The sequence below is a fragment of the Bubalus bubalis genome, chromosome 1, assembly GCF_019923935.1.
Source record: "Bubalus bubalis isolate 160015118507 breed Murrah chromosome 1, NDDB_SH_1, whole genome shotgun sequence".
NCBI classification, from domain to species: Eukaryota; Metazoa; Chordata; class Mammalia; order Artiodactyla; family Bovidae; genus Bubalus; species Bubalus bubalis.
The window spans coordinates 3,605,107-3,619,124 of record NC_059157.1 but is presented as its reverse complement, the minus strand read 5'-3'; the positions used below and the strand labels follow the sequence as shown (position 1 = coordinate 3,619,124).

The 14,018-nt window shown below is 48.3% G+C and overlaps 1 protein-coding gene across 2 annotated transcripts in view; it reads right to left on the bottom strand.

Moving 5' to 3' along the window:
• The window catches only part of NR1D2 (nuclear receptor subfamily 1 group D member 2), a 28,727-nt gene extending 15,224 nt beyond the window's left edge, over window positions 1–13,503 (bottom strand). Inside the window, exons 1-4 of one of the 2 annotated variants that reach the window (XM_045161897.1) lie at window positions 13,237–13,503; window positions 4,214–4,480; window positions 3,264–3,352; window positions 1,337–1,481 (exon numbers count right to left, since the gene is read on the bottom strand). In XM_045161897.1, the coding sequence (XP_045017832.1) occupies window positions 1,337–1,481; window positions 3,264–3,352; window positions 4,214–4,480; window positions 13,237–13,252 (517 nt within the window). In that variant the 5' untranslated portion in view covers window positions 13,253–13,503. Of the gene's footprint in view, window positions 1–1,336; window positions 1,482–3,263; window positions 3,353–4,213; window positions 4,481–12,441; window positions 12,708–13,236 lie in introns of those variants that run through there. The other variant, XM_045161903.1, reaches the window with a different exon arrangement.
• Between the last annotated feature and the right edge of the window lie 515 nt (window positions 13,504–14,018).

Genomic DNA, 14,018 nt, shown 5'->3' with positions numbered 1-14,018 from the left:
TCCTGACCTCTGTCCGTTCACTCTGTAACCTTATCCTCAAGACCCAACTATTAAGGGATCACCTTTTCCAACTTAAGAGAAAATCTTAAAAAAAAAAGGAAGAAAAAATCACAGTCGATAGAAATGTAGTTACTGGAAAATAAACTGGCTGGATTTTAATTAAAATCAATGAAACAAAAATAAAGCTTTAGTCTTAGAATGAGTCCTGTCTCCAACATTCCTATCTCTGAGGGAAAGAAAAGCTTCTTTCTATTCTAGTATTTATACACAGATAATAAAAATTCAATACATCCACCCAGCAAGGGAGTCTCACTGCTCCAACTGCAGCCTCTTACCCTGTCGCAACCACAGACATAACTTTATCCTTTTGCACACTCTACCTTCGCTCCCCTCTGCACGACTGATGGCCATTTTTACTCTTGTGGAAATCACAATATCCATCAAGTTTGGATTAGTATTTCTAGAGCCATAAAAAAAAAATTTTTTTTAAGCAACTGAAAACATAGAACATCAATTGTTGAAACCTGTCATTCAAGAACCTACTTATTACAACACTATTTCTGTGTCAGTAGATACTAGCTAGAGTAACCTAAGGGACTGCTTAAATCACCCTTCCCTAGATAAATACAAGGCTCATTCTTAGCAGTTCTCAATTAACTCCTACCCTGACCCCTCTGAAAGCCTCACAGTCCTCGGTTATGTTACTTGGAAAAGAATGAGACTCCCCGAGCACTACAGAAGAGTCACGTCCCAGTGAGGTCGTCCACACACGACACTAAAGGTCCGACCAGTCACCACCACTTCTGCTTCCCACAGGAGTGGAGCGCGCCAGGATCGAGCAACCACCTCCACACCAGGCCACAACGGTCTTTCAATTCTGCATCACCTTTGAAAGTACAGTCGGTGCCGAAAAGCATGGTGTCATCTCAGGACTGAGAAGTCACAGAGCTAGTTCACAGTGGGAGAAATGGGTTCCTCAGAACGACTAAGACAGAAATCAGGGGGAAAAGCCAAGAACTCCTATATCAAGAAAAACTGCACCTTTATTTTTTGAAAAAGAAAAAGTATTCAAATCACACAGAGGAAAAGTGGGTCTTTTCACAGGCAAGAAACAAAAAGGGGAAGTGAGTCAAAAGCTGTTTCTGAGATGATGATGCTAAAATTTGACTTGAATCAATTTGGCATCCTGTAAGACAACAAAATGTGTTTTTGAAAATCCATTTCACCCTGAGCACAAGGGGGGCTTTGGCAATTGACTCCTGGCTCTGGTTCACGCTGAGGAATAACGCCAAGCCCCACAGGCTTTAAGAAGAGCACTCTTTTAATGGGGACATACCATCTCTTGACATTCCGACAGACAGACACTTTTTGAAGCGACAGTGCTGGCATCTGTTCCTGTTCATTCTCATTATAGAGCAGTTTTCATTCTTCAGGCACTTCTTGTACTGAATGTTTTGCTGAATGCTTCTCCGGAAAAAACCCTAAGAACAAAGGAAGTTGTAGGGATCCGATTAAAAACATCCAGGGGAACTCCTTCTAAGCGTCCCCCGCACCTAATTAGCCAGTACGCTACTGGGGACCCGAGAAGTCATCTGGCTGAGAGCAGGGGAGAGACGACACTGGCACTCAGATCGCCGCCGAGCTCTCTGGTACCCGCGAGCGCCTGCCGGCCACGCAGAGCCCTTTCCCCCTTCCCTCTGAGAGTCTCAGCGCTGCCAAAGCCCCCGTGTCCTACGCTCCGTTCACCTGTTACCAGCCGGGGCCGCAGCCACGCTTTCCAGCTCATACTGGAGTCACTTACAAATTCCCAAACTCTTGCAATATGAAGGACATCCTCAACAAGATGACAGAGACCGGTGTCCACACCGCAATTCCCTCGCTAGATCTAAGGGTCACGTTAGGAGATGCGGTCTTTCCTGGATTACCCTCTGCTGACACCTCCTTATACATTCCAGATGTCCCGGTTACTTATCAGCTACAGGTTAAGTGTCATACACACACCCACAGCTCCCGGCTGCATGATCGCACACAGCTGCCCGTATTTACTACACAAACAATTCAAGTTCATGCTCTGTGAGTGGTCTGCAAAGACCTCCACTTGACTTTTTCAGGAAAATCAAAATCACCAAAATTATTTTAAACTGCAGTTTCCTTGACTGTCATAACTAACCACATTATTAGATGAATCTGTATTAGTGATTGTGGGATATAACATTTTTATACTTTGTTACTGTAATACTATACTTGGGCACTATGATATCTGAGCTAGCTTTAAGAGTAATTATGTGTGGCATTTATCACAAATATGCACTTAGGTTCATTTGCTTGTGCTTTGGTTTCTCTAGCTATAAACATAGTTATTTCATATCTTTTGTAAAAAGAAAAAAAAAAAGAAAAACTATTTATAGAATTTTTAAAACAATGAAAAAGTGCTATTTCTGAATGAAGTACAGTAGTCCTGTGAAGTGATGGAGCCATTAAGAGCTACAACACTCACAGCTCACGAGGAGCCACCCTAGGAAGTGTTTCCCCTTCACGTACAGGTAGTGTTTCGCTCGCCTACCACATCCCGCCAAACCGGTTCCCTGCTTCTGCCTTCCAGTCAGAGAAGAGCGCAAGCACAAGTCTTGGCCGCATTAGTTTTAGACACTCAGGAGGAAGGACCAGATGAGAAGAGAGGCTCCCTAGATGTGAGCAGGAAGTACAGACTTCTCACTTGGAACTACCTGACTCAGGAATACTCAAAGCAACTTACAAATGAGCTTACCCAGGGCTCAATTTATACTTGAGACTCTTTCACTTACTTGGCATTGCTTCCGAAGGTATCACATTTTTACAAGCATCTAGGAACTGCTTCCCGTTCCCAGCACCTGACAGGTCAGAGTGTCAAAGGACCTGATGAGATCTGCTCCAAGCCTGGTTACTCTAAGTCTCCAGAAGGCAGCAGCCCCACCCGAGTGCTCCCTGCCCTCCTCTGCCACCCAGGACACTGCCTGACACGTCAGTGAGTGAACACTTCACACTAGACTCAAGTTTGAGATAACACATTTATTTTGATCAAAATCTTAAAGGAAAAAGACATACTACATATATTTAAAATGTAGTTTTAAAATATGCTTTTCAAAATGAGTTATGTTTGTACACGACATAAAATGCTTAAAACTTTAAGGAGCAGCTGACTTCTCTCCTCCTCCCGGATCATCAACCATGTAATTTCTTTAACCTCAGAATCGGCAGCTTAAACCAACAAAAGCATGCATTACCTTACAGCCTTCACAAGCATGAACGCCGTAGTGGAATCCTGAGGCCACGTCCCCACAGACTTTACACAGGAGAACCATGCCACTGAATTCTGAAGCACAAATAGACACAAAAGTGAAAAGCTGGAAGAAAAGCTAAAACTGTTTCTTTCCAATGGAGTACTGTATTTTGTTTAACTTGTAAATACTTTAAAAAATATACAAATATGTAATGTCTGAGGAAAATCTTTATACCAAATTGACATATCAAAAGAAATCATGCCTTATGGCACTGCCAAAACTCTCTCAGAGAGCTGAAGATCCTGGACAGACACTGAAATTTTGTAAATCTAGAATTATTCTACATCAGATATGCAGCCAGAACTAAGAAACCAATTCTATGGGGTAAGAGTAAAGAAATCAGTGCCAGGGGCGTCAACCAACAGAAGGTGCGAAGTGGGGTCTCCACAGGCCACTGTGCAAACAGTCCGACCCGCCTTCGGGCAGAGCCAGGTGCCAGCCCTTCCTGACCCCGCCCTGAGCCAGCCCGTGACCTCTGCACTCACTTAGGAATCCACATTCCCACTACTCTGTGGGATATTCCAATCCTCCAAACATTCCTAGTGCCAGCTTCATGAAAGCAAACTCCTTTCCTTGAGTGAGTGCTCCATTCCAGAAACCAGACTCAGCAGGAGGAGTGCAGAAGAAAGACAACCACAGAAGGTAAGAGGGTGCCCGAGAGGAAACACGGGCAGATACACCACCTCACCACAGAGAATCGATTAAGACAGGCCCTAGGCTGTAACTTTTAATTAAGGTCATCACTGATTTCTGAATAATTACTGAAATATAATTTCCCAGAAGGGGGTGAAAAGTATACCCAGAAATAAAATGGTCCCCACCAAATGAACAGGTGATAAAGTAAGCCCCACCTGCAATTCGTGGCATCAACTGTCAAAAACTAGACAACTCACTTGTCACTCCACTATGACTCTTTGTCACCCCAGGGGCACTCGATTTGCTGGTTTTCATAGAACAATCTATTCGATCATTCTTCAGGATGCCTTCAATACTGGAGAGATCGCCATTTTTGGGGTTCCCATTGCTATCGGAATGAGTGCTGTTTGGAGAAGACGGGACAGAAGAGGACGCGGACTGGAAGCTATTCTCGGAACCCTCACTGTGACAAGAGGCAGGGCTGGACGCCGAGCTGGAAGAGCTGATGTAGGCAATCACACCTCCTGGAGAAGAGGGGGTGAAACCAGGTAATTAGACACATGATAACGCATATTTTCTATTTTCGCAAATCTCAACAGTAAAGTCACTAACTCTGGAAAACAGGTTAATGATCAAAATTACCGCAAAAGGCAAAAGCAGCTTATTTTCTTCCCTATTTCCTACTATTCCTGCTTCCACAAAGTTCAAAGCTATAAAATTCCCACTGGTTTACAAAGTGGGCAGGCTCTCACTGGCTCTGTTATTCTCAGCATGTACTGATCCGAACTTAAACGCTTTTCATTTTCCAAACTACTCCTAAAGGGGGATGGAAGATCTTCCTGAGCGACAACAAAGCCAGTCGTCATGTCTCCTGGGCCATGAGGAAATCTGGTTCTGGTCCCTCTCTGCCTCCTTCTCTATCCCTTTACACGACACCGTCCCAGAACAACGGGCTCATCACTCACCCACCCCACTCCCCAGCATCTGGCTAAAACACAGGTCAGTCAAGCACAGATGTAACATTTGGAACTCCGGATAAAGGAATCTATCTGGAAACACAAAGCCTTTCACAGCTGTTCCTCTCACAGTCTTTGTGTTCTGATGCTCCCCAAAGATCCCACGACTACCCACTGAACCCCAGTTCCGCACCTGCCTTCTCCCTACTCCTGCCATCGGACTTGCAGACACACTCCTCTCCAAAGCAGCTCTTGAGAAACCCAGACGCACCGCTTGTTCTCCTGACTCACTGTTTACAGTGAGTATCAAAGAGGCTGGAAGGCAGACAGCATGCTCTGAGCTAACTCCCCTTCACAGAGCTACCTTCAGAACACTCTTCATCACTTCATTAGGATAAACTCCACAACTCCCCCTGAAACTGGCCGTGACCTCTTAAGAGACTGCGAACCGTCCAGCTTAAGAAACAGCGCTTAAAATGACTCTCAGGGTGTAATTTCAAACTTCTTTCCTGAAAGTGATAAAATGCTGCAAGAGTAGCCTCACGGCCAGAAGTATTGTTTTTCCAAATCCCAGGCCAAACAAGCAATTTTCATCTTCTCTGCCAAGGCCTCCTGTGGTTTCTTTTCTTCTCTCCTCCATCATCAGCCAACATTTACTGGCTTTTTTCAATGTCCATCACACACAAACGTTAATTATCTCTCTTCCATCACTGTCTTGAACTCTTATTTAAACCTACTGTTTACCTGTTTCCATCTACTTCTCAACAAGAGAGATTACAAGCACCTAGGTGCAGAGTGTCTTTTAAGTCTCTATACATGCTTTACAGATATAAGTCTGACATAAATTTCTTCTTTCTTTTTTTGGCTGTGCCATGTGGCATGTGGGATATTAGTTCCCTGACCAGGGATCAAACTGGTGCCCCCTGCAGTGGAAGCACGGAATTCTAACCACTGGACCACCAGGGAAGTTCCAAGACATAAATTATTTCTAATACCTACTTTTCTGCCTTTGTAAAGCCCACATCTAATATCATGGACAGATCAGAAACAGAGTAAGGTATTACTGTTGCTGTTGTTGTTGAGTCACTAAGTCGCATTTGATTCTTTTAAGACCCCATGGCAGTAACAAGTAAAACAGACATTTCTGAGAATAACCTGAGATGACTATTCCGAAAGGGAGGATTTTACAGGTTCCCAAAGTAACAACTGCAATTTAAGCATTCACTCTGAAATAAACGCTTTGTCTGCTAAAGGGAAAAGACTCCCCAGTCTTTTTTTAAATAACAGCCAGACTTTATAGGTCATTCAAGTGTATATATACACACACACACACACACACACACACACACACACACACAGCAAAATGCTCAGGCCAAATCAATTCCAAAGGACAGTAAGTCATTTCCACTTAAAGAGAAGGAAAAAAAAGGCAGAGGGATAAGTCACTTTTAGTCTGTCATGATGACGTTAGGAACCAGACATGTATTTAAGTACCAATTACACAAATCCAGACTCGGAAGCCCCTAGGAAGTAGAGCCACAACCACAGTGCTCTGGTTATAACCCAGAAAAGAAGTGAGAACAGGTGCCAACTGTGCCATGAGAAACACAACTGCAGTCGTGTCTGACTCTGTGCGACCCCATAGATGGCAGCCCACCAGGCTCCACCGTCCCTGGCATTCTCCAGGCAAGAACACCGGAGTGGGCTGCCATTTCCTTCTCCAATGCATGAAAGTGAAAAGTGAAAGTGAAGTCGCTCAAGTCGTGCCCGACCCTCAGCGACCCCATGGACTGCAGCCCACTAGGCTCCTCCATCCATGGGATTTTCCAGGCAGGAGTATTGGAGTGGGTGCCATCGCCTTCTCCGAGTGTTCACCATACACAAACTTAAAATGCACAATGCAGATAAAGGCACTTGAGTCTTTTTAATCGTCTTGCTCGTACATCTTTGAAATTTATTTAACGTTGTGTTAATTTCTGCTATACGGCAAAGTGACTCAGTTATACACACACACACACACATATCCTTTTTCAAATTCTTTTCCATTATGGTTTACCCCGGGATACTGAATATAGTTCCCTGTGCTATACAGGAGGACCTTGTTGTTTATCTGCACTTGAGTCTTAAAAAGACAAAAAATACAATGTGGACAATTCCATCCACGTTTCCATTCCAGAAGCATACATCTGATATCAGCACTGAAGCTAGAGGTATGAATCCGCTTTTCCTAAAGTCTGACCCGCTTCCAGATGCCCTTAACCTGCGCTTCCCACCTGCTCAGAGTGAAGCCCGAGCTTTAGGATGAATACCTGTCCCGCAACCTGGTCCCTACGCATACACACCAGGCACTCTCAAAGCGTGGTCCTGCACCAGTGGCTCCAGCATCGCCTGGAACTCGGTTGGAAGCGCGGTCTCAGGCCTCAGCCTCCAAGCGCAGTGAAGCCTGGGCGTCACTGTCACAAGTCAATGACTTCATCTGTGCTCAATGGGAGAAAAAGCAACCAAGGGTAATCTCAGCAACAATAATTTTATCTAACCACTGATTTTAAAATCTGAAGACTCTCCAATACTCCAAACACAAGAGAGAGTCCTAACTTTGAGTTTATTCTCACGATCCAAAGAGATTATGCGAAACACGCATCATTAGAACCGCCCCTAGTGTTTTTCTCAAAACACACATTTCCAAGACCCTGGCCCGACTGGAGAAGGCACCCTCAGGAATGAACTTTCTTTTGGCTGTGCTGTACTCGAGCTTTCTCTAGTTGCGGCGAGCAGGGTCTACTCTTGGTTGCACTGTGTGGGTTTCTCATTCTGGTGGCTTTTCTTGCTGCAAAGCACAGGCTCAGGGGCACCTGGGCTCAGAACACAGGCTCAGCAGTCGTAGCTCATGGGCTCAGTTGCTCCCTGCCAAGGCAAGTTCTTAGCCACTGAACCACCCAGAAGTCCAGGAATGAGCATTTTGAACAAGCTCTCAAGGCAAGTCTTTGCAGGCCGAAGTTTAAGAATGGTTACAATTAGTAAATTCAAGCACAAATTGGCCCATAATTTTCAAGGCTGATCTTCTCACTAACTGCCTGAATATCCCTAACATACTGTGAATCCAAAGAAAAATGGTTTCAACCTTGAAGTCTCTCAAATGTCATGTTGCTAGGTAAAACCACCACTGCTTTCATAAAATTTTAGAGATTTGAAGATCACATTAGAAATCCCAGGTGGTAGCAACTGATATTTTTTTCATCTTTATCTCCACTGAGAATGGATACAAAGAAAAAGATTATTCTTAGTCCTCAACAAATCCCCAGAGGAAGCTCTCACAGCTCTTTATCTTTCCTAAAGGACCACTGTAGGTAGTGGGAGACTTCCCTAGTGGCTCAGGGGAAAAGAATCCGCCTGCCAATGCAGGAGACCCGGGTTCAATCCCTGGGTCAGGAAGATCCCCTGGAGAAGGAAATGGCAACCTACTCCAGTATTCTTGCCTGGGAAATCCCATGGACCTGGTGCGTTATAGTTCCTGGGGTCGCAAAAGAGTCAGACATGACTTAGAGACTAAACTACTACTTTAGGTAGCAAATTCACTAATGTCTCAAGAGGATAAAAGGTCAGGAAGTTAGACCTTTCCAGGGCCAGGATTTCAGTCAGCCATTTACATCCACAAGTTCTTCTGAGTGGAGATCTGAGCTGTTCTAATGGCTTGAGAAGTGTTTTAAAGCTGACTGGGCAACGGAAGGTATTAATTACTCAAAACACACCTTCCTTTGCAAAAGTTCCAAAATCAAACCCAAGAAAAATTACTGCGCTATTATCAATTCAGTTAAGATCCAACTCCTGTCTTTTAGGGAATCAATAATAATTTACAACCAGCAATTGTGCCAGGAACCATGGAATCAAAGATGACCCATCAAGGAGCAGGTACATTCTCTAAGCAAGACCTTCAACACTGACGTAGTTGTCTTAGCGTCAACCAGACATCATGCTACCAACCTGATGATTAGCAACCCAAGAAGGTTAAAATTTAATTTCTTAGAAGGTAAGATGTACATCTAGCAGTTCCTCAATCCAATGAAGAAGGAAAGTGAAGATTACAGGTCAGCAAGAATACTGAAAATAAGGAGTTCCCTGGAAGTCCAGTAGTTAAGAATCCACCAATTCAGGGGATACAGGTTCAATCCCCAGTCTGGGGAGAATCCACCTGTCGCAGAGTAACGAAGCCCGTGTGCATAACCACTAAGCCTGCACCGCAGCAAGAGCCACCACGATGAGAAGTTCAGGCACCGCAGCCAACAGTAACTCCCACTCGCCACACCTGGAGAAAGTCCATGCAAAAGCAAGAAAAACATAGCCTGGCCAAAAGTAAATAAAATGTCGAGAATAAAATGACACGATTTCACACCACGTTTAGTCCTCATAAGAACCCTATAAAATTAACTTCCATTATTCCATTCTACAGAAGAGGAGGTCAGAGAGGTTAATACAGCTACCAAGTGGCAGGGCCAGGTTTGAACGTCAATTCCAGAGCACAGACTATTATCTCTTACTGAGAAGTCCTCAGCATGCAAGTCACTTTCAATCTCTCTAAACCTGAGTCATCTTCTATTAATATAAAATGGGAATATCTGCCAGAGTTAGTATAAGATTGAAATGAAATGATGTTCATAAAAGGGAACTATTAAAATAAGTGCCTTTTTACAGAGAGTTTTTAACGAAAATGCAAGAAAGGTAAAATCCCTGAACCAGCAAGTCCTAACACCTCCAAAAACAGGCAGCATATACTTCTCAGATGCCTCAAGCTAAAATTAGCTGAGGCTGAGTTGTCTCTATTTTTAGTTGAAAAGAATCCTGGAGTTGGGCCAGGTTCCCAGGCTAGGGCTTACCCAGTGGTCAGTTTCAGACAATCCCGAAGTCAACATCCAACTCTGTACCGCTGGGAGGCACTTGCTGTCCTCACACAGCCTGCCTGGGCTTTTCTCACCCGGATTCCAGACTGGCCCAACATCACCACCACCCCACTCCCTCTGCTCACCATCCTGGAAAATACACCCTTGAGATCAAATCATGACTGGACTTTTTTTTTTGCCTTGTGACTTAGAACAAAACATGTTTACTCAAGAAGCTTTATGAGTTTTCTCATTTTAAAAGCAGGTTTTCAATACCTTCTACTCACGGTATGACAGAGTGGACCTAACGAAGCCCTGAATTTCCGGTTGGGTCCCACTGTCAGGGCTCCGGAGAGCAAGATGGCGCCCTCCCTAGAGCACTTCACAGACCTGGGGAGACAGCCCTGTCGACCTTTCGTTCCAACACAACGTGAGCCACAGTTCACACAAGGTACCGAGAGTACAAGGGTGCCGTAGAAGCCAAGGATCAAGAGCGAAGGTAACAGACAATACGCGGAGTTTTAAAGAATATGAAAGCGATTAAATGATGTACCACGTAAGAGACTACTTAAGAAAACAAAAACAAATAGGTCTTATTTTGACAAACACAGTTCTTGTCTCCAAGTAAACTGCTGGAAAGGTGGGGAGGGGACAAGGGGGACAAGAGTAATCTAGAGCCTGGGAGTAAAACCCGTGGACCAGCAACAAGATTAAAAAAGAGGAATGATGAAACTGGGCGGCTCTGCTGACCCTTGTACCATGCAAACTGCGGGCATCTACTCAGTGTCCCCTCACCCCCAAAGGCAGGAGCCCAAGCCTCACATGCACCTTTAGGAGGGACGGGGGCTTCAACCCCAACTGTGACTACAGCACAGCCATTGGTTTGTGCTCCCCGAGGGGATTTCACAGACCTGCCCCTAAGGGTAAGTTATTCACTTCGTGGAACTTAGACCCTCCCCTTCCACAGTGGCAGCATTAAGGGGAGGCTCAAAGTAGTAACACATGTACAGGGCCCATATAGAACACATAAATGCTCCACAGATACTGGTGATCATTATTTCACCATCATTATGCTGGGAGAGTTGGATCCCAATAGTTCAAACAAATCTAAACCTCCCTATCCATTCTTTGTCCTTCAATTCTGAATATGTCATGTGGACCCAGATTTCTCTGCAGGTTCTTATTTCCAGGCCACCTTATGAATTCCTCAACTCCACTGTCTAGTCAGGCAACTTCCTTCTTCACTTAGAATTCTTCCCATTATCTTACTGTTTCTCTCTCCAAGTGAGAACAGAATGGTAGTATGCAGTTACCTTTACAGTAAAAACATCAAGCAGAATGGTATTTAAAGAACTTCAGTCAAAATCTGTGACAAAAATGTATCGAGTCCATTTCCACAGCTTCACTATTTCTCCTCCGTATTTGTCACAGAAAGGGTCACACAATGAGTCATGAAAAATAGGGCAGTTACACCAAATGGTCACTGGGTGAATGTGTTGACTAATAAAATGATATCAACCTAAAGGGAGGGGCCAGAGGCCTGCCACCAGAACTGAATTTGTCCCCACCCTGGGCAAGTTATATGTTAAGGAAATGAAAAGGAATGCTTATTTAAGTTCCCTCAGACAGAGGGATGGCAGAAACACTATACCGGATAATAGCTTGAACTTGGAGCCAAATGGAGAAAGAGAAAATTTAAGAAAGATAAGTTCAAGTTCCTACAGTTCAGGTCAAACAATTATCTGCACAAGGGATGAAACTTAACTGCAAAACAGTTCACATGAAAAGGGTCTAGTTGATGGCAAGGTTACTGTGAGTCAGCAAAGCAGTATGCCACAAAAGCCCAACCTGCCAGACACCTCCTTTACAGCAGTCATTAATCGTTCTACGACTTCCACCTTTGGATGCCACATCCCAAAGGGCAACAAGGATGATGATCAGGGGATTAAAAAAAAAAACCACGGAGCAAGGACCAAGGGATGTGAACTGGATATGGAAGGGGGGTTGGGGGAGTCAGCAGTCATCCCAAGAAAAGGTTAGTTTGTAATCACACCGTAAAATCAAAATTAAGATCAGTGATAATGTTCCAGGAAGGTTCAAATCTGAGAAAAACTTTCTAACCTTATCCGCTCTCAAAACTATAAGAATTCATTCACGCCGAGGTAGACGAGGATGAATTTCTTAATCTTGAAATCCCTAGCAAGTAAAAGTTTTATTCCATAACAAAGTTACTCAAATTCTTAAACTATCCTCAAGGCTATATAGGCCCACAGGTAATTAAAAGACAAGAAAATGACTCTATTATTTACTGTTGGTGGAAGGTTCACAATTTGTTACCAGGGGCATGGTTTTTCCAACATAATCACTGGCTGCTTCCGCAGCCTCACTGGATTCAAGCAAAGGGCTCTCCATGGCAGGGGGCGGACAGACAGAAGGGCAGAAGGGACCCTAACACTGCTCCCTAGTGCGGAAGCAACAGGAAATGGGACAAGAAAAGGATTAATAAGCTCATATCTGTTATCCTGGGAATTCCCAGGCTGTCCAGCGGTTAGGGCTCTCACTGCCCGGGTTCCAACCCTGGTTGAGAAACTAAGATCCCCAGCCCTCAGGGCGGGGGGGAAAAATCTGTTATCGGATTCAGGAAAGATCAGCAACCTCGGGGTCGCTGGGGGTCACCGGGCGAGACCGGCCAGGGTGAGGCTCCCGGCCCGCAGGCGCCGCGGGCGTGTTCGTCACCGGAGGTGTTTCACAAGGTCGACCGCGTCCCCGAGGAGGTCGTTGAAACGGTAAGGGTTCTTCTTTGTTGTGGAGACGAGGCAGCGCCACCCTCGGCGAGCCGTCCCCAGGCGACCCCGGAGGGTCCCCCTCGGCGCCCGCCTTCTCCGCTCCGCCCGGGCCGAGGGCACTGCGGCGTCCGCGCCCTCCCGGCCGCTGGGCCGCGGGTCCCCGGGGCGCGCGCACGCGCGGCCTCCCCCCAGCGAGCGACCCCGCGGGGGAGGGGCGGCCACGTCAGAGCCCGAGGGCGCGGGGGCGGGGCCTCCCGCGGGGCGGGGCCTCCCGCCGGCGCGCGCCCGCCCCCAGGGGCCCCCGCGGCCGGCGAATGTGGGTCACGGAGCCGCGCGGCCTCACGTGTCCCCGCCCGCCGCCGCCGCCCCGGCGCCCATTATGTAATGCCGCGTCACGCGCCCGCCCAGCCAACCGGCGGCCTCGCGCCGCCGAACGTAAACACAGCACGCACGTGGCTCGCGCGGCCGGGCCATGTGAGGGGGGGCCGGGCCGCCGCGCTGCGGCGCTGCGGGCGGCCGGGAGGGCGGCCCGGGGGGTGCCGAGCGCCAGGCTCCGGGCGGGCCCCCCGCGCCGCCGCCCGTGAGGGGCCCCGCCGCCGCGCTCGCCCGGCCGTCGGCCCCGCGCGCCCGCCGCCGCCGCGCCCCCCGCCCTGTAGGCTCTTACCCGCATTCACCTCCATGGTGCCCTCGGGGAGGCCCGAGGCCGCCCGTCCGCAGAGCGGGCAGCGCCCCCGCCGCCGCCTCAACGCCGCGCCGCCCCGGGCCGCCGCCGGCGGTGGTCGCGGGGCGCCCTCATGGGCGGGGCGCGCGGGGGCCCGCAGCCGGGCCCCGGGGCCGGAAAGCTAGCTCGGGGAGAGCGCGCGGCGGCGGGCGGCGCTCCTCGCGGGCCCCGACAACAAAGCGGCGGCGCGGCGGCTTCCTGCAGCCAGCGCACCGCGGCGGCGAGGGCGGCTGACGGGAGGGCAGCAGCGACCATGTGACCCGCGCACACACCCTCCCCCGCCCGCGGCCGGCCGCTGCGGCGACTCCGCCCTCCCGCCCGCCCCGCCCGCCGCCAGCACCCGCGGCCACCGCGCCTCCGGGTTTCCCGCCCGGCCGGGGTGCCCAACCCTGCACCCCGCCCCCCGCCCCCCGAGGACTCCGCAGGTCACCTCCGATGGTTACCTTGCAACCCCCACCTCACCTGGTGACTCCGCGGGTCACCCCCGATGGTGACCTAGACCCCCTCCCCCCCGCACCTGGTGACTCCCTGGGTCACCTCCCATGGCGACCTGGAACCCTTCCCCCACCTAGTGACACCTCAGGTCACCTCCCATGGCGACCTAGCACTCCCCCCCCCCCCACCTAGTGAGTCCGCGGGTCACCCCCGATGGTTACCTAGCACACCCTCCCCCGCCACCCGGTGACTCCGCGGGTCACCTCCCATGGGGACCTAGGACCCCCCCC